Source organism: Dermacentor albipictus, chromosome 5, assembly GCF_038994185.2.
Source record: "Dermacentor albipictus isolate Rhodes 1998 colony chromosome 5, USDA_Dalb.pri_finalv2, whole genome shotgun sequence".
In the NCBI taxonomy this organism is placed as follows: domain Eukaryota; kingdom Metazoa; phylum Arthropoda; class Arachnida; order Ixodida; family Ixodidae; genus Dermacentor; species Dermacentor albipictus.
In genome coordinates this window covers 112108539-112129128 of record NC_091825.1, presented here as the reverse complement: position 1 = coordinate 112129128, position 20590 = coordinate 112108539, and the positions used below count along the sequence as shown (strand labels likewise).

The following is a 20590-nucleotide window of genomic DNA, read 5'->3' as shown; positions in this document are numbered from 1 at the left end:
GGGTTCGCCCTATAACGTCTTTTGCGTTGCCTCCGGGATCGGCGCGCGTTAAGATACCTGGTTGCAACGCCGTGGGTCTGGTATTGAACTGTTTAATGGTACCACGTTAAAGAATATACTGCTTCTTAAGTACAGAATGAATCGGACATATGAAGTGCACATCTTGATTTTTATCTGCTCGATGCTGTTGCGTTAACCTAAAGAACGAAGCTTCTTAAGGATGGAAGGAAGGATAGATCTTCATTAGGGCGTACACAACAACTATCTCATTCAAAGCGTATACCTGAATTAACCCTCGTCAGAAGAAAGTTACAAGCAGCGTATGTTTCGATGTGGACTTTTCGATTGTACTGACCGCGCACATTACTGGTCAGTGTCGGCGACCTCGGGAGAACTGGCGCATTAAGCATGACGTGGCCGATGACTGTGAAAACCACGAGTCACCGCACGGTTTGGTTGGCTCTTGTATTGTCTAACGTAAAGTGGTTCGCAGGCTGGAGGCACTGTCGTCGGCCATCAGCGAAAAGGACGCGCACCTGGCCCTGCTGGAAGAACTGCCAATCCAGGACGAGAACACCAAGCGTCAGGCGGAGAACCTGCGCGCCGAAAAGCAACGCCTCGTTCGGAGGATCAAAGTGGAGGTGCAGTACACTTACGTCGCGATAACACCGCAGGAACAATGAGGAACTCACAGTGCAGCCTGTGGTATATGAGATCGCAACACGAATCTTTCGTCGAGCGGTCGGAACTTGTCAGTATGCCAAGAAAGCGTCGCAAAAAAGCAAAAGCACCGACACAGATAACGGTACTCAAAACGCGTCGCATGGATCTTGAAACACTTGTTATCGAACCAGTGCTGCAAGTTTGAATAATTTGCATGAGTTGCTTTAGCAAAGCGGGTTGGAAGGTAGAAAGAAGGCTGGGTGAAATTACTGTCGGTCTCAGTATGTCGTCACGTCGCGGGTTCGCTCCTTGATTAGTTTTATTGCAATATTAATAAGTTGCGTCCAAATCCGCAAACCCTAGTGGTTGCCCCCACTTGGAGAAAACAGGCTATACCTTTGCTGGTTGCACGCGGCGGAAGCGATTGCGGAAACCGGAAACCCGTCATAATTGTCGGCTTTTGAACACCACCTACATACGCACTCTCGAGGCGTGCACCGGCTCGGATGGAGACATTCAGGACCGCCTACAGATGGCGGTGGATATAGTGCAAGCGTACCTCGCGACTGGAGACCTCGAATGTGCGCCAAAGAAATCAGAACTATTACTAATCCGACCCCGAAGCAGTTATGAAACGCCAATTCCAGTGATTGAAGTGAAAATACAAGGCATACCAATTCCCACTCCACATAAGGGTCCGAATCCTTGGTTATCACCTACAACCCAATGCCAAAGCTCACTTCACGGTAGATCTCCTTGGTAGACAGTGCGAGCAAATCATCGGTATGATGAGACGTGTTAGTAACCGCCACTCAGGACTCAAGTAAGCCGATATGCTGCGGTTGGTCAAGGCATGCATTATCAGCCGGCTAACCTATCACCTCCCATACCACAACCTGACGCTCTCTCAGACCAACCGTATAAACACAATTATTAGAAGAGCTGTTAAACAAGCACTCGGAATTCCTGTATATGCTTCCACGGAATGACTACTTGCTCTCGGGGTACACAATACCATCGAGGAACCCATCGAAGCACACAGAATGGCACAACTCGAGCGATTGAGACTGACGCCTACAGGCAGGCATTTGCTCTCACGGCTGGGCTACCCACAGCATTCACCCTCTACGCGAGAGCATGTCCCAGTCCCATCAAACATCCGAACCTTATTCACCATAGCAGTCTAGCCGTGTTTGCGGGCCGATTCTGAATGCGGTGCAGCAGCCTAGCCAAAGGATTTCCTTGAGCCTACCACTGTGGTAAAAACCTTTCTCTCGTAACAGCGCGCGTTTTAGACGCTGTAGTTTGCTGCGCCTCTGGCCGCGGACGCTGTACTGGTTTGCGAACTTGTCCTTGTGGATGCGCTGACCCAAGTACCGGTTGCCTCCCACGTACGGGTAAACACAGGTTGGTAACCGGAGCGCCACCCACAAAACATATATTGCAACATAGTGCCAGAGATAACCACCTCCCAAAGCATGCTAAACGCAGTCTTAGATCGCAACCGAGGCTGGTTCCTCATATTTTTTTTTCCCCACACTGTTTTACACCAGGCATATTTTTCGTGTGGCTGGGCAGGTACCTTTCAAGTATGCTAGACGAGAAGTTGTTGATGTTCTCATGTTTGACGTCCATGTAGAGGGTTCTCGCACAGAGTTCGCGCTCCGCAAACTTGACAAAATGCAGTAAAGAACTGAACATTCTTGATACGTTCTGCACCTGTACACTTTTCACGATTGTGACGATGTACGAAGGGTGGCGAAACTAACTTCTTCAGTGGACAGAATTAATTCGTGCCCGAAGTGCGCATATATAGACCAGTCTAGTAACCATAGCATGTGCCAATGTATTAAACTATACCTTCTCTAGATGACATTAACATTTGCCTTTCGTCCAAATTTGCAAGTTGATAAAATAGGCGAAAGCGAGAATTGCATTTCGCAGCAATGACAATACCCCGGGCGAAACGAGAAGGTGGACTTGCACCAATTTGGTTTCAAACTGAGCTTGCGCAGGTGTGAAACTACGTTGGAGTAAACGCTAATCATGCCGATAGGGCTCTTAACCTGGTAGCTTCAATAGCAAACCAGTAAATAAGCGCCAGACGTGGCTCATTGCAGGCATGCTTTAACTGACATAACGAAAATTTCGGCACTATACCTTATATATCTGCGAAGGTATAGGCCATCGTGAACCCGCCGTGGTTGCTCAGTTGCTATGGTGTTGGGCTGCTGAGTACGAGGTCGCGGGATCGAATCCCGGCCACGGCGGCCGCATTTCGATGGGGGCGAAATGCGAAAACACCCGTGTGCTTAGATTTAGGCGCACGTTAAAGAACCCCAGGTGGTCAAAATTTCCGGAGTCCTCCACTACGGCGTGCCTCATAATCAGAAAGTGGTTTTGGCACGTAAAACCCCAAATATTATTATTATTAGGCCATCGTGACAAGAAACGACCCTCTTATTATTTCTTTGGCGGTACCATCGTCGCTTCGAGCTCATCCGATCTCTTTGACATGAATGCCGTGGGACGTTCAGTGTAAGGAGCCGATGTTCTGCCATCTAGTTCAAGAGTTTTTTTAGCAGATCTGTCAGAAAACATTTGATTAAACTTTATGCTGTCGACACTTTTTGTCAAGCCCAAAATGTCAAGCTGTCATTTTCGCTTGCTGCAGAACGAGAGCCGTGTCAAGATGATCGCTGAAGCTGACGACGCCTTGCAACGAGTCAACGGCACTGGAGACCACGACACGGTGACTGAGCAGGTACCGTCAATGTTCCCGTTTGTCTCGTGTCTGTGAGTGGGTAAACACTTCCGCGCGTTCGGCAGCACCGAGAGACTTTACCATCTGGGTCATGGTTCACAGAAGAGAACATCTAGTATAGAATTTAACTAGCCTAGTTGGCTCATAGCTAAGACGAGTTTCGAAAAGCTGAACTGCAAAAAAAAACAAAAAACAAATGACTAAGAAAGACAGATAAAGACGTCACTGTACTAACAAATTAATTTATTTTCGCGCGTGCAGCTACATATGTTACGGTAGCGTGTGCGCTAGAAGGAAAAGACAAATACATAGAGTCCGTGCCTCGTATCGGCCACGTAAATGGAAACGATAAGTGATTGAATGCCACCTGCTGGTAAGATATGTTTCTTTTTTTTTTCTTTAGTCGTCAAAGTTACAGAAGTCGTGGTTACACTCGTACTCTACTCCTTAGCTATCTCAATGGCCTCCACAGTTTCCCCGTTTTTCTCGCAGACGCTTTTGGCTAAAACGCTAACTTGATTCCAACGTGCTTGGCATGCACATTTTCTGTTGTGCCGTTTCGGCTCCAGTGACGTGTCGATGTGTCTTTTTTAGTCCTTTCCGTTTTTCCACCTCAGCCGTTCGAAATTCGTCAAAAGCGTCTACTTTGCGGCCCTCAGTCTTACGTGAACCGCGATGACCAGCGCACTGCGCTCTATAATATTCCGCAAAATTCGGCGTTTCACGCCGAATTTTGTATTTTTGCAGCTAGCAGAGAGCGCACGTAACCTACCCTTTTATGTCCGCAAAGGTTGTGCACGATTTGTTAGCTTTCTGCCTTGCTGCGAGGCCGTTTCGCGGCGTTGTGCGCAACTCGCTGTAGCTTGATCACGTGCGTGGCTAAAAGCAGCAATAGATTCGTAGTCTGTATTCCCTTGAATGCGCGTTTCTGAATTTTTGAACGTTTGATTAGTGCCTTTACCAGTCTTCCTGACTCATTCTGTTGCCTTCGTAACCATGCACATAGTTTCCTGTCACCATGACGATGCGAACTAGCACGACGCCATTTTCGGCTGGAAAAACAATTCACTCTGTTTTGTTCTGTGAATGAAACATGTTCGAATACGCAGTATTCCAGTATGTATCTCCGGTTCCGCCAGAGCAGCTACAATGTGCCGCCTTCTGTTGAAAAGGCCGCCTACAGGCCGCCCGTTTACGTGACGTCACGTAGGCAGCTTGGTTGTTCTATTCAAAGCTTCCATTGTGCTGGCGGAGATAAGCGAATTGAGATGAAGCGCAGCTTCTCACCCTATTGGGTGTACAACAACATGGCGGCGCCCATGACGTCACTGCGTGCCCCCTTGACGTCGTAAATCGTGGTGCTGCTTTGGGTTATACTTTTTTTTTTTTGCTACAGCCTATTTTATGCACTTTGCGAAACACGGACCTTAAACAGTGACTTGCTCTGATCCTTCCTCGGAGTAGTTCACGTAGCCGCTGTACACTGCAGTGCTCTTCGATGTTGCTCTGATGCCTTGGATACAGCGCTGTATATTTGACATTTAAACATGAAAGCCAACAGGCAATGAAGCCAAGGAAAGCGTAAGCTTCGGTTGCCACCGGCGGCAAGTTGTTTTGTCAATTTCCATTTTCATTTACCTTATCATTTCTACATTTCAAATAAAGCTACAGGTAACTTACCCTAGCCTTTGCCGGGCTTGATTGTCTGTCGGCCTCACGTGCTGGTGCATAACAAAAGAGTGAGCCCCTCTGTTTTCTTTTTTTCGTAGATGACATTTGTTGCACTGTGCATGGTACGTCGCGTGTTTCCTGGACTCCTATTCTCCTTAGCCATCATTACATCACGAAGCGAAAAACAATTCTCAGGGAAAAAAATACTTTACGGCCCTACCTTGGAACGGCAGAAAGATGTGCCAGTTTTTAAAGATTTATGGTTTGATCTGGCAGGCGTCGGTAACGCAGGCACAAGAGGGACTTATAGTACAGCGCAAATACTAATGCAACACTGCTTCGCGTAGTTTTCTCGTAGTTTAAAGCTGCACCGCCGGTTCTCGCAGGATGACAAGGCGGACACGTCGTGATCTCCCCGGACTTCGCTCTGCCACGCTGCTGCTGCCTTCGATTCGGACAGCCCGACACGGCTGGAAGCTAGCGGCCACGGAAACCAACGTCCCGTTCGCTGCATAGCCCTCCATATACCGCCTTCGTCGATTCCATGTGACCACAGCCTTCTTTTCGTTATCGCTTCTGCTGTTATCTGTGCGACGCGATAATACTCGTTCTCTCTCTCCTTCTTTTTTACTGGTACTTGTCGCTACAGCGGGAAAATCGTGAAGAACGTAATATATATTTTTTTATTCCGTTCGTTTTCTCACCGTGCCAAAAACTGGATGGGACGTCCTGTGGCGAGCTCAAACTCGCACATCGTGAAGGCAAGCGATTCTTAATTCTTAACCGTGCGGTTGTTTTTTTTTTTTTTGTACAAAGAGTCAACCTGTTGACTAGTTCCATACGTGAATTTTTTGTGACAGTGAAGGAAAGACCCATTATCATTTTTTTCTCCCATAATATAAATCCACTGCGCTGTACATCTTACTGAGAAACAAAATACCAAGAATATTTCACCTTTCTTGTTACTGTAACTCCGCGACCAGTTTTTCTGAAGTCTACGGGGAGCGATACCCAAACGATGGTTATACGTCTTTTGAATTATTGTTGCATCCTATTTTGTTTACATAACATTTGTTTGTTTAACGCAAGCTGATGTATTTTTGTTTTCTTGTATATGACGAGCAAGTTGCCGCTTTTATTGACTGTACATATTGCGTGTTTTTACGAGACGTGTGCTTTCGTCTGCGCGTCTTCATCATATACATATTGGTACGTGTTGTGCGCATTTCAAACACCCTTTGGTATCATCCCTTTTAGCTTGTGCTGCATGTTTATAGGCGAGAAAGCAATCTTTCTTTCTTTCTTTTACCCTCCAACGAAGCGTTGCGCGGCCATGTTCTGGAAACGGCAGAAGTTCTCCAGGAGTGGGACAGGTGGGCAGCCAGATTACGTCACACGTGCAAAGCGGAGGACTGACCATATTAATCGGAAACCTCACTTCGCAAAGCACTTTGCGTGCAACTCCGCTGGGTTCGGAGTTCCCCGGAGTCTTAGCTATGACTTGTTGGCTGTCGCATTTGGTCGTGGCGATGAGCGGACGAACCGCGAAGCAACGCAAATTGTACACGTAATATTGGTTAGTGAGCCGATTTCACCTTTGCGCTATGATAACGAAGGCACCGGTCAATGACAGAAAAATGTTGGAAACATAATCTCTTGCGGCAACCGAGTGAAAGGACGTTAATACATAAAATAAGTGAAGCTTTTATGAGATATATGGATGCTCTGCGAGTCTGTAGAAAGAAAAGTGAATAATCGTTCATACATAAAGCACACGCGTTACTACGCGCAATATTTTATTCATCGCGATGAAGTAACAATGCGAAGACTGCACACATCTTAATGACACGAGACAATTTCCTGCGTCGCCCAAAGTCCCGGGGTGATGTATCTTCTGCCAGGCCATTGAGCTGTGTCCCGTCTTCGCACTTTTGTTTCACGATGATTAAGGCACCAACAAGCTGACATTTGCACCGTGCTGTATTTTACTCACGTTGTGCTGGTAGCGACCGAACGCATAAATTTTCCGCGGATCAGCAGTGAGACATAGCGTTGTTCATTCGTTCTAGCTGAAACAACCGTAGGAGCTGGCCTTCGAATAGTGGTTCAGCAGATTTTAGTCAAGAAGGAGGAATAACTAAGGGCACATATCACTAGATCGAAACAAGGTTGTACTGTTATCACATGTAGCTGTGGAGACATAGTACTCTGGCGAAAGGCGACTTATGAGCTTAAATGTTTATAGCACTGAAGAACACTTAACTGACACCAAGCTGCACGTTGTTTGTGACGTAAGAAGCACAGTGCGGAGAGCTCATCCGTTTTTCGTAGCTCTCTTTTGAGCTACGAAAAACGGACGTCTGTGTACTCATGAGAATGAACAGAAGCACAAGGGTGTGTTACGTTACACTTACGTTTGTCAGCAGTATAATAATTAGTTAATTAATTATTATTTGACAAGTAGGACGTGCAAGGAGGAGTGTGTTGCGAGGCCATCAATTTTTTTATTATTCGAGGGATCGTTCAAGATTTTCACGGACGCAGTAAACTTCGTCGGCGCTCTAGTAGCAGCCAGCGGCTGATTTCAGAACGTTTAGTAATACATGCCTGGAGAATACTCTTAAGTGGCCATGATCAGGTCGCAATGCTTGGAATGGTCTGTGACAGTTCTGCTCAGTAAAAAGTTGAATTTTCTATTCTTCGACCAAGTTAAGTCTATATTGTTGATCTTGGCTTGCCTAACGAAATATTTGGCATCGTTTACAGTCACCAATCAGGGAGTTCAACGACAATGATTCGCGCACTTACCCGTATTGCGTTAGTTTACCCCCAGGATCAATGGAATTCATTACTGCATGCACTGGTCAAATCGCCGAGAATTGAGCTACCGGTACTACTTCGTTCTTCCTTCCATCATTAAGAGAAGACACTATGAGAAGATGTCAGGTACAGCTGTATATGCGAGCCTTCAGGAAGCGGCAGTGGTTTCATATGCGTTCCATAATTACAAATCTGCTTTAGCAAGTTTCACTGCAATACACATCTGTATTGCGGTGATATTATTGAGCATACAAAAATAAAAATCGTACAGGTAGTTTAAAGCCTGAGGAGAGCAACTCAGATTACGATAAAGCCGGTGGCGAAAGATCTTAAACCTACGGACCAGACCGATTACCAGATTTAGTGTTACCATTGCAACGCCTTGAATGTCCTGGAAGCACCGTGGAACAATACTAAACCATGAGATGTTGTTTACACGTAGGAGCAAATTCTCACTTCCCATCAACGCAACACATTTTGTATGCTTCACCACATTACGCAGTTGTATAGCGGTGAAGCGACCATGAACCGCATATAAGACCCTTGCTCAGGAAGCTACCATTTGGAGAAGTTCTGGAGCTCCGACGTTGTACGATGCAGGTTCAGCGAGCGATGCGATATAAGCCTTATAGACACCGCAACAAAAGCGTAGGTCCGCTCTCAATCAAGGATTTAGTGAAGAGTAATCGAGCGCTTTGCCACGACCCTTCTGTACGGCAGGTGAACGTTAAACAACTGCAAGGCAACACGCACTTAAAAGCCCAGGGCTCCACTTTACGTACGAGCAGGACTTCGTTCCGACCTCTAAATTCCCGCAGCCACCCAGGTGACCGGACAGGACAGACGGCTCCGCAGACAGCTCACTTCGGTTTAACGGCAGAAGCATCCGCTTTTCCTTTGGCAGTAAGGTGGGTCGGTCGGTGGCCTTTCACGCAGCGTGGTACAGCTAGCTATGCAAAAGCCTAGACGGCGCCTACGTCCCCGACCATGCGCCACGTCTTCGGACATTGGTACGTAGGATACGCGAGTGTTCGTACGAGGCTGAAACTGACGCCCGGAAAGTTGTGACCGCGTCGTTGTAGCCAGCACCTTCGCTCAGCGGGCCTCACTGTCCCCATCGCCCATGTTAACGGCGAAGCCAGTTAGGTCGAAGCCTGAACTGGCAACAATGCCCGGTTTCGCGCAAAGTCGGGGCCCATTGCAACGTCCGGTCGTCTTCGAGGAAGGTTGCATATTTGCGCACTTGCTACCTTCGTTACTGCGAAGCCGATAACAGGTTTTGCGTGCAGCTCCTCGATGTTGCATCCTGGGCCAGCGACAACAAAATAGGCGATTTCAGCTCTACCTAAACGGCAGGTATACGACTGGGAGACCTTGGCAGTCGCTCAGGTATGGCTCCGGCCCTTTCAGAAGGAAAACTGGCTGTTGGCGCAGTAGACTTTGTCGAGCCGGGGTTATGGCCAGCTACACGCGACCGCAGTTCGCAACCTTTCGAGCGTCGAAAATTCGGGTGTGTGCTAATCGGGCTCCTCGAGAGAGTTCCGGCAAGATGGGCGGACTCTCTCTCTCTCCCGCGAGGAGCAAGACCATATGGCAGCGGCCCTTTTTGTTCCGCTATTCTGCAGTGCCTATCTCTATCTCTCTGAGACGATTCAAATCATTCCCTACGCTTCGCGCGCACCTTTCACTTATTTATCGGGCGTGTGCGGGCCAGCCATACGTGGTAGGCGTTCGTCAAGCGCTTCTCATTCGCGTTATTTTGTTTTTTTTTCCCTGTGTGCCGTGTGTATGCACTCCGCCAAACCAGGCAGGATCGGTGGTGCCTGAATTTTCCGTTCTTTTTTTCTTTTGTATTGTACGGCACCGGCTTGCAACTCACTCCTGTAGAGAGGTGCATGGTGTCGTTCCGGCAATGTAGATGAAGGCGTTTATGGGAAAAACAAACACTGTTGTTGCATTGTTCGTTCTCTATCGTTTGTTGTTTTTTACACACTGTTACGCGTGTACTGTCATCATTATTTCCTCCTCCCTCGAGTATCTGTAAACCTTTAACTGTGTATCCTCGAAACCCAGAAAAAAAAAACTCAACAAGAGAAATGAAACTCAGCCTCTCTCTCTCCTCGTCACCGTGGTGTGCACTCTATATTCACTTAGGTATATAAATATATATGTATAAATATTATGTATATGTATACATAATGCATATATGTACATGTTGATGTGTGCGCATGTGTGCGTGTTTCCGTTTATGCGTTTGTCTTCGCGTGATATATAAATATGTGTGTAAATAAATCCTAGCTTATTCCATGCCGTTGCCCTGCCCCCTTCGACGGGGCAATAAGGCAGCGAGGAAGATGGTTCAGCGCGGACGCATCGCTCGGGTTCCAAGCGAGCTCCGTGACGGGTCACCCAAGCGCTGGTGTGTTAACAGTTTCACCGAAAACGATCTTGAGTCTATAACTACACAAGTAACCAGCATGCTAGCGACGTCGAAAAGAGAAAGAAAGCGAGTTTGCACCTGCACGCCTTTATTGGTGGCGGGTTGCCATTTGTGACTGCGGAGCCCCGTTGGTGACTGGGCCTTAAACGGGCTTGGGGTGGGCCTTAATAGTTGCACTGTCTGTAATCCTTCAGCCCGTAGCTGTACATATAAACAAAGAATAGGAGCGCTACGTTTCAAAACGCGATTCCGTTGCGGAAAACAGTCATGTGACGTTTCTTACGATGCTTTCTCGAATCTCTTCTCGCGTACCTGATGGCCTTGTACTTTTGATTGGCGTGGAAAAGAATCCCGTTCGCTTGGCTGTCAGGCTGGGCATACTTTATGATGAGTTCTGTGAGCCAAACAGGAAAAGAACACAGGTGCAGAATCAACAAGAAAAGAAAAGAAAAGAAACCGATGCGAGCTTGGAAATAGGTTGACAACGCTTCTGGAGGCAGGCTGCTGCTGAGAGATGAGCTCTCCGCACAGGTTGTCGACGCGCCTTGGTTCACGAAATGCTTTCTGGTGGTTCTTGCGTGCTCAAGCGCAGATGTGTCCCAAACACTGCCAACGCATTTAGGCAAAACAAACTGACGTGCTTTATCGCAGTTCTCTTTTTGTAAGCGTGTCTGCAAGCGTGGACGAGACTGACCCGTTGGGGTTCGGCTGAGAACGACAAGGCTGCCACTATATACATAGGCTAAGACGACGTCACCCCGTTCGCGTATGTATCCTGTGAGCGATCGTATAGTCTGGAAGAGTGTCTGGTGTGTATAGATAGATGGAGTGCGTCATTTACAAGGCTCTGCTTCAGCATGTATTGAAGCAAAGCGAGAGTGTGCTAAGCGAATGTAAAGCCTCGGACTCTGTCACGTCAAAAGTAACGTCACCTATAGTTAGCGACAGATTGTCGTCATAAAGCGGCAAACGCACGGGGCGAAGCATTCCCTTGGTGACGTAAATGTTCCAAATTATTCACTGTATTTCGCAGCCCGCACCTTAGAACAGTGGGGAACGTCGCACCGAAGAACTGACCACGACAGCTGACAGAGGGTTTCAGAACAGAGGAGACGTACTAGCAGAGACGATACCGCGAAACAGGAAGCTAACCGGAGGCAGCTCTGCTGGCGACATCTTGCGACACACAGCGGTCAACCATAACGCGCTGGAAGTATTCGTGGGTCGCAAAACTCTCCTGTTCGGAAAACATAATTTACAAACATACTTTCGTCATTTTTGTCTACGTGGACGAGTTTACGCCAGCTGTTGAGCATATAGCAGTTGGTCACCTCAATCGAATTACAACGCGATTCTGTCAAACAAAACTTCACAAGATGTCGTTAGTATCGTTGTCCTCGCTTCTACGCCTTCCGGTACCCAGGTGTCCTTTCAGCTAGCACGTCTCCACTGTGCTAAATCTGTCTATCTTGAAAAAGCACCGCGCACATCGTAATTACCTTAGGCCCCTTCATGCACAAGAGAGCATGCATCTTGTCTCAGTGAAGACGAAAGAAAGACGAATTGAAAGAAATTCAATGTAATAGCAGGAAACACGCACAAAGTTCACTTGGAGGCATTAAGAGTGTACCCTTTCGCGTATGTATGCGACGAGTATAAATTTATTTTGACTTTTTTTATATTTGTATCGCCGCTTCATATATTTGTATTCTAACATTAGCGCTTTAGGATCACCCGCCATTACAGAGAGGCGCTCACGAATTTTGATAGTCTAAAATTATTCTCCATGCGTCGGTGCTTTCTGGGATCTGCCCACACAAAAGGCGGTCGCCTCAGAAACGTTGCAGCAATGCAATGGACGCATTAAGCCAGAATTTGCTTCTTTTTTAACTTTAGTGGCGCACATATTAAAACGACATACACATTGTCTAAATCTGATCACACTATAGCGTTATGAAAACACGTGACGACAGCTAACTTCTATCAATATATCTGCCGTATGCAAAAATTTCACAGCAGTGTCATCTCGAGCGATACAAAAGCTCATCGCACAGTAAGAATGTAAATTGCAAATCGGTTGTCTCTTTGAAAAAAAAATAGTTTTCGTAAGTGACCTTTTGGAGGTAATGCATTAAATAGTATAGATAAAGTTGTCAATGTCGTCTAATCGTACACATCACCTGACAGGTCAGTAACAGCTTATGGGCGTTTCAGAGTTCCAATGTTGGTACTGACACGTTTGGTCGATCGTTGAATCACAAGCGAACATCTCCAAACTAAAACCAAGACTCGAAAATGATGTCGTACACTATACCTCATGAGGTTGTCACTTACTGCTTTATCATCATGTTTGTGAAGATAATGTGATGGTGGTTGTATTTGGGGGCTCAAAAAGAGGGCTTTGAGAGATTGTCTCATTTTCATTCCCCTCTTCGGGCTTAAGACTTGTCCCATGCAAGAATTGAAGCTGTTGAGGTGTATATGTTTTTCAAGAAGAGCTGCCTTAGCACATAAACAATTTCATCCGTTTCCTTCACTATTTACGCGCGACTCAAGTAATAGCGTGAATTATTCTAGAGTGTACTGAAGGTAAGCCAAACGATATGTATTGGATGGTCGTGTCATGTGAGTGTATTGACATGGGTAAGGATTTCCGTGGGTTAAGAGTGGGCTCTCTGCGAGCCGTGGAACTCCAGAGCGGTATAGTGTGTGTACGTGCACATAAGCGTTGGTGTTCAAGCTTGCACGTAGCCAAAACGAAGTTGGTCATAGGAAAAAAACTTACGCCACGACAATTTCTAGTAAATGAAAAAATAAATTCTACCAAATTGCAGTGGTGGCCTGAAGTGACAGCGCGCTGATGGGTGAGCCACCTTTCCATGAAGGCATCGTGATTTTGAAACCTTTCGACAAGGCCTCATTTATAAGCACGTTCTTAGCGAAAATTTTGTTGACGTTGTCGTTGTTTTTCAGTTTACGTGGCTGTTCTTTTACTGGCATTGGTAGGAAGGAGAGAACGTTAACTCTAAGGACGCTCCGAATGGGACGTCAACGTCACAGTGTATGCGAAACTACGAAACTATAGCCTACTTCAGCTAACGCTTGCGAAATTAAGGAAAGAAACAGGGACAGAAGAGACAGGGAGACGCACGTAACGGCATGTTTTCCTATGTCTCTTCTTGTATCACTAGAAAAAAATCATATTGGGTTCCTTTTACCGAGCAAAAATTCTGTAGGCTGCAGTGAGTTGGTTCTACTTGTGAGCTGCTTTCCACGGTAGGCCGCCACGCTTCTACACTCCATCTCACAAGTCGTTTGCAGCGCTGCCGGAGGTACGATGCGTACACAGGAAATATCTTTCCGCAGCGTAATATAGTTCCGGGCGTAAATGTCTGATCAGTGACAGGATTAGAGTGTTCTCTTTTCGCTTGGCGCAAGTGTTTGTTACAGCGATACGACACGTGTTAGGATATTTGCGCATGCACGTCGTGTACCTCGAATTCAGCAGCCACCGAGCAGACGACGCTGCGCGGATGAACACATCTCGAGGGGCGTTCGGCCTTCTCATTGGCTAAGGAGTCCTGCAGCTTCCACAGTGCCGCCAACGACTTGCGAGAGGGAGTGTAAGTGAACGTAGCTCTTCGGCGCATTTGAAGTCCCTGCAAGCGTAACTGCTTCTCCCGATCACCTTCTGTCAAAATTTTCTTGCACGTACGGCCAGAGATTAGACGTCGAGCAGGTTTAGAGACGTTTTTGTTGGATGTACATGGGCAACACTTAAAGACCTTTTTCTCTCTTTTTTTGTATTCTTGTGGTGGCAGCAGGACGTTACGTGACACTGTCAGTAGCAGGAGTGACGGACGTGTTGTCCTGCGATGCATGAAAACGTGAAAACGCACACAAAATGGAAGAAAAAGAGCGAGCGCCTAATGAGAACTAACGATCTCAGCCGTTTGAGTACATTACATCTAGAGCGCGCCCCAGTCATTGCACGGAACGGGCGTGCCGACAGCAATACCTTTTTTTTTCCTTCCCCGAACTCCTCAGTGTTAGTACACCAATGACACCCGGTGCAGCAGTGGAAGTCGCTCCCTCGACTGCACCTTTCATGTTCGCTTGCTGTGTACGCATGTGAGTTTCGCCGCAGAAGGTGTGGCGAGATGCGCGTGTTTTTTTTTTTTTTCTGTGTGTGATTGGCGCCCGACGCTGTGTGTGTATGTATATCTGTCTCTCTCCCTCTCTCTATCGCTCTGTCACTCGCTATCGCTTTCTATTTCACTCTCCAACAGCTCTGTCGCGTGCTGACTGTTCCCGAGGAGAGTGCATATGCTATGTCTGAGAAAAAAAAATGAGGGCATTAAAAGCAAATCGTTTCATCGCCAGCACAGTTCTGCTGTTTATTACTTTGCTTCGAGAGGGCGTGGCGGAGATCTGCCATGGCTGAAACCTTGGTGTTCAAATAAATATCTTCTTACGTAAGTTCCACAGAAGGTCATTTCGCAATTTAGTGTTACATATGAGAACGGTGTACGAGGTGTCATTCTCAATTCTCGGCTTTAGACGCTCCGACCGCTGCCGTTCGAAACGAATGCAACATTTATTTTTTCACTATAGAACAAGTGGTGCTGCATCATCACTCGCACGTCTTGCGAAGTAAGGAAAACTAAAGAAAACAAATTGACGGAAGCGCTAAATTTTCACAAAATGCGATGTGCATTAGAAGCTTGCTTTGTACATATTCTGTCACGAAAAGCATAAGCAGGCAAGTTATTCATCGCAGTACTGCAACCTCGACGTATCGTTTCTTTTTGGGTGCCTTTCTTTATTTCATTTTCGGTAATTCTTCGAACGATACAGTCGACGGGCTAAATAAATGATCAATAGCTGCCTCGAATAGTCGGTAGAACCTGTATTCTTTCAAATGCGACAAGCTTTATTCAAATCGTCTGTGCGACCGGTAGATAGATGTGTGCGTCTCCGCGTCCTACGCGGATCTGAATGGAGATCCAAGGCCCGAGGCAAGACCTCCTGTCCAACCCGCGAGCAATGTCGTCGTCGTGTTCCCAGCGTCTCGTAACAAGGAACCGCGTGCTGGAGCGTAATGTTGGAAGCACGGGCCAAAGCTGCCTCATCGCTCTTCGTAATACAGCTTCCCCCTCCTCGACTTTCCCCAGCCTCCTCCCTTGCCAATACTGTTATTCTCTTCTTTCAATCGCGCTGCTATCATGAGCGCGCGTTCCGCGGATAACCCCGCCTACCGTCGGAGGACGCCCGCCTCCCCCGCGCCAAACTCTCAAATCGGGGGGGAGCGCCCGGTTCTGAGAACCAAGCAGCAGCAGCAGCAGCAGCAGCGCTCTTCCCAGAGTGGCATCTTCGTCTACGTCGACCGAGAAACAAAACCGTCGTTACGAGCTGGTGAAAGCGCACGCCTACATTCGCCGACACCGAGGCGAATAGTTGGATCCCAGAGGCGTTGAGCTGGTCATCCCAGCTGCTTGGATCGCTTGCGAGTGTCCGACTCGACTGAGAGATTCACCGGTGTTCGACGCGTGGTAGGTGCTGTACCGTTCGTCGAGACTGCCCGAACGAAACTTGGGTCGACCGACTGGTTTAGACTACGAACTTCGTCGTTTCCTTCAACGGCCCGACCTTCGAATGTCGACCGAGCGGATTAATCTGTGAACATCGACGTCACCCCCGCGAAATCGAGGCAAAGGGATAGTGAGTGAGTTGTGGCCACGCCGAGTCCGTCGGAGCGTGCTTTCGGCAGTGCGAGGATAACCACGTTTTGCCGAAGCGTCTTTTTGACGACCTGGTGCCGTTGCTCTTTTGTACGATTTTGTGAACAGCGCCACGCACCACGACATCAATAACCTTTCATGTGAGAAAACGTTCGGATTTGCAAAGATTTTGGGCTCTCGGGTCATACGCAGAGTGTTGTCCGGGAAATTTTGTGGCATTGAAGTGTTGTGAAACGAAACTCGGAGTGTGTGTTTTCGTGTGTCGACGCCGGAAAGCTTAGTGAAGACTTGGTACCTGCTTACTAAACGCAAAACTGTAGTAGTGCGAGGCGTTTTTCGTTGCCCAGTGGACTTTCTGAATGCAACAAGCAGAGCGTGATTAACAATCCCTGGATGTGTACATTATAAACAAGCCTGCAACTTCGAGAAATCAGGTTCGGGACGTTACACCATTCCGCCTACTTAACTCCTTCAACGAGTCCACAACTTCCAGCAGAATTTGATTCAGGTAAGGCAGCACCTTGCTTATTTTGTGACGTGCTTAAATGTCTCCTTGTTAAAAATGACTTGGCAGCAGATTCTTCAGAAGGTGGTGAAGGGTGTGAAATCTTTGATGATGAGAATACTGAGAAAACTGCACTACTTTTCCAGGTTCGACGAGTTTTACTGACGTGCCCGTTCGGGAGCTAGTAGACGCTTTCGTCTATTTCACAGCATGCGCCGACATGTTACTGCTGCTATCCACCCACGCAGCGTCTACATCCACATGCCAGCAACTGTCGATTTAATTCTTGCACTTACTATTTCATTCATATGAAAAATTGTTGTGGAGAATGCATTAGAAATTCTTTACTGTTTACACACATGTATCTTCTATCATAGCATACGAGCTCTTGTACCTTTGTTTTACTGAAATGAATAATAGGAGAGGCTGGCGCATTTGTGGCGGCGTCGGCTACTCCTTGTCGCTTATCAAAGGAAACGAATATGCGCAAAAAGGGAGAATAACGTCACGAAATATGGTACTCATTAGAACACCAGATGAATAAGAACTATACAGTCCAACAGGGCATGAATCGCAAACTTTTGTGCATGAGTTCAGTACAATTCAACAGTGTATGAATCGCTAAGTTTTGTGCATGAGTTCAGTACACATACGCATATATAAAGTCAAATATTGCCCTGCAAGCACTGTACTTTTCGTTCGATTGCTCTTTATTACCTGTTGATGAATTGGAGGGTGCTGCACGTTTCCTCCTAGTACTGCTGGCGATCACAACAAACAACTATCTTCTCCGCGGTACCACAACAAGCTAATCGGAAAACCTCGACTAGATTGCGTTTAGAACTGTATGCTTCGTGATTAACCACGCGGAAACTGACGGGAACATAGCAAGTGCACAGGACAAAGATCTTGTTCTTTCGTTTTCTTGCTTTCTGCGGTTTGTTCGAACGCCAATTGACTGCGAGTCAGCGCAGCAGTTGGCGCTCCAGTTCTCACACTGTCAACAGTCGAAGGCCTCTGGAATAGACTGCGATATCAACTGCTTATTCTATACTGTGGGCTCTGCAGATGTCTAATGCGGTTACCTGAATTTTGAAAACACATTTTCGTCAAAGCGTCAGCAGTTACGCTCATTTGCAATCTGGATGTTTGTGGGGTCGCACTTTATGATGCACGTTAAGCCGACCCCCACAGAGACACTGACATGTATGCGGGAAGTAGAGACAGGCCTTGCGCACTGTAAATATGAAATACTGTGGAAACATGTGCACACATACGAGGTGCAGTTGGAATGTGGGTGAAGGCCCACTAATCTACATGAAACCACGAATGAAGGCAACGTGGCTCACTAAACACGTGCCATAAAGACTGCAGGCTTATAACGTAAGCCTATATACGGAGAATAATAATTACGTCGACGACTGGCGCACCCTCGATGTTATGAACGATTACCGCATATGTTGCAATGCACAGCGACCTCTTCGGCGCCGATGCGCGGCCCGCACAAGCTTCAACTGCGGCGGCCGGCTTCAGTTTCAGTACTCGCCGACTGTTCGACGAACCCTCTGGAAAATTTCCCAATTGCATGTTTTTTTTTTGTCTTTTTGTGTGTGGGTGCTGGCGACGAGCGTTGCAATAACACGGCGCCTAATAAAGCCGCAGCCTTTAGAGGATGTGCCTTGTCAAACGACGTGCTCGTGTTCTTTTTACAAACATTTCACTTGCACAGAACCCCACGGAGTGTCGGCGCTAAACAGCCCGTAACGCGAGGCCACCTGCGTCTTGTCGTTTATGAGGGGCGAAGACGTTGGCTTCGCCGATTCCGGGGTTCATCTGCGATGGCCGCATACTTGCCTCGCGAAATTTTTGCAGCGTGGTGTAAGGGACATCCGGTCTTATCCAACCGAGAGTCGGGTAGATAAATGTCACCGAGCTGTGCAAGAATAGCATTCGTTACGAAAATCGCTCGAAACGTTCGCGAAAAATTTCAAAGCGATATGGTGCTATTGTCGGAGAATTTGAAGTTGTCAGTCTTTTGGAGGACGACAAGGTGGTCCAACAAGGAACACGAAAGGCGAATTTCCCGGCTAGAATGGAAGAGGGTGAAGGGGGTTGATGCAGATGCCCGAATTTTGACCTCGTTGGTTGACATTAGCTGATATGGAGTCGAAGAATCAGCTTCGTATAGCGACTTTTACCCGCAGTCAGTGTACTACCGTGGGCAATAAAAAGTGGGGAACGTAAAGTCTGCGTTCTCTTTCATACTGTCTGGCTCCGTACCTGTGGTGGCCAGAGTACAGGCCACACGGGATAGCTGTCGTGATGGTAACGAATTTGTTGACCAATCGCAAACCGCTGTTACCGCATATTCTTGTTTCTTAAGTTTGAATTTCGTATACTGATATCACTGCTAGTTTCACTGCACGTAAATCGCCGCCAGAAAGGCGAATGACACTTTGTAGGTAGATGACAGCTATAGTTGGAACCTTTTATTCATCTACCTACTAATTAGGTTATTCTTACTCCACAGCGCGAAGCACGTAGTCTCCACATGCGTACCCTAGCACGTGCGTCAAATAGATTTTGAATTTGTCCGGTAACACATTGTTGCTTACATCGGGTGTCCCAGCTAACCTTAGCCATGCTCTTCAACAACAACTTAAAGAAAAGAAACACGGTACACGATACGATTTTAAGACCTACCGTGTTCGGTCGTTAGACTTCTGACGACTAAACACTGTGGGTATTATAATTGTATCTTTCGCCGTGTTTCTTTTTTTTTTTCGTTGGCCAGCTTGGCTAACGTTATCTAAAACACACGGTAAAATACCTTAACACCGAAGACGTCAACGTCAGCAATGGTAGCGCCACCTTGTGAAACCTTTCAAAACAACGCACTAGAAGCATTTTTTGTCACGTTATTTGTTTTCGAAAAAAAAAACGGGAGCGAAGAATAATAAATCCACTTTACACAAAAGGGTATTGCTGCCTGGCAGCTTTGCACCACAAGAAAGGTACTACATGGTCGTTGCAATTACAGCTTGTCCTCTCGGTGACACCACCATAGCAAGATGGCGCCACCATCGTTGCTGCGCACGTCTATTCCCCCCGTGCTCCAGTATAACGTAAGCTGTGATATGTTTACAGACAAGTTAAAGCTATAAGGACATTGCAGAAGTCCCCAATGTCGACAGAATGGGCATTATATGCTCAACGCAGCCTTGAAACTAAGCGCATCTCCCCAAGGCGCCAGTTAATTCCGAAAATTTAATTTCACCGCACTTCTTGTATACTCAGAATCACGAAAACGCGCAGCTGCAGAATGAATGAGACATTTTCAATTCTTCAGTTAGTTTTGTCAGGTATATATAGAATGTAGACTGCATGCGAGAACTCTCAACATTAACGCGAGTTACGAAAACATCAACTACTTCAGCATACTTGAAGTACTTGAATGAGGATATTATAGCCAAATGTTTGGCTGCAGTATGTACAAAATAAATAAAAAAAATCTCTTACCCAGCCGCGTGAAAAATAAAGGCGTAGAACACTGCATGTGAAATACAATGAAAGAAGTCATCCCACTACGTGACGACACACTGATACCGAGAAACATCTAGTCGTTCCAACTCATTCCAACTCATTTTGCCAAAACACTTCAAACTTGGTAGACAAGCTCGCAGCACACGTCCAATCGCAAGCGCTTCACGTTGCATACGATCCGTTTTGAATATCAATATTCTCATCAGCGCTTTTGCTTTTTGACGACGTCTTCCCGTGCGTACGCATTGCGCCCGAAGGGTGTGCATTGGCGAAAAACCTCAAGAAGTGCCGGCAATATGGCGTTGGACGGAAGCTTTACGCACGCGCTGTCAATGGGGATAGGCCGCACCTTATCGGCTGGCTGCAGCTCCAGCCTGCGCGAGCGCTTGCAGTTATATATATATATAAGGACAGTGGCCCAGAGCTTCCTGCGCACTCGATCG

The 20590-nt window shown here is 47.0% G+C and overlaps 1 protein-coding gene across 1 annotated transcript in view; it reads left to right on the top strand.

Annotated features, from left to right (window-relative positions):
* The window catches only part of LOC135897036 (trichohyalin-like), a 131365-nt gene extending 121140 nt beyond the window's left edge, over positions 1 to 10225 (top strand). The window contains exons 13-15 of the mRNA XM_065425601.2: positions 494 to 641; positions 3338 to 3427; positions 5485 to 10225. Coding sequence (XP_065281673.1) covers positions 494 to 641; positions 3338 to 3427; positions 5485 to 5508 — 262 coding nt within the window. The 3' untranslated portion in view covers positions 5509 to 10225. The remainder of the gene's footprint in view (positions 1 to 493; positions 642 to 3337; positions 3428 to 5484) is intronic.
* Positions 10226 to 20590: the final 10365 nt, after the last annotated feature.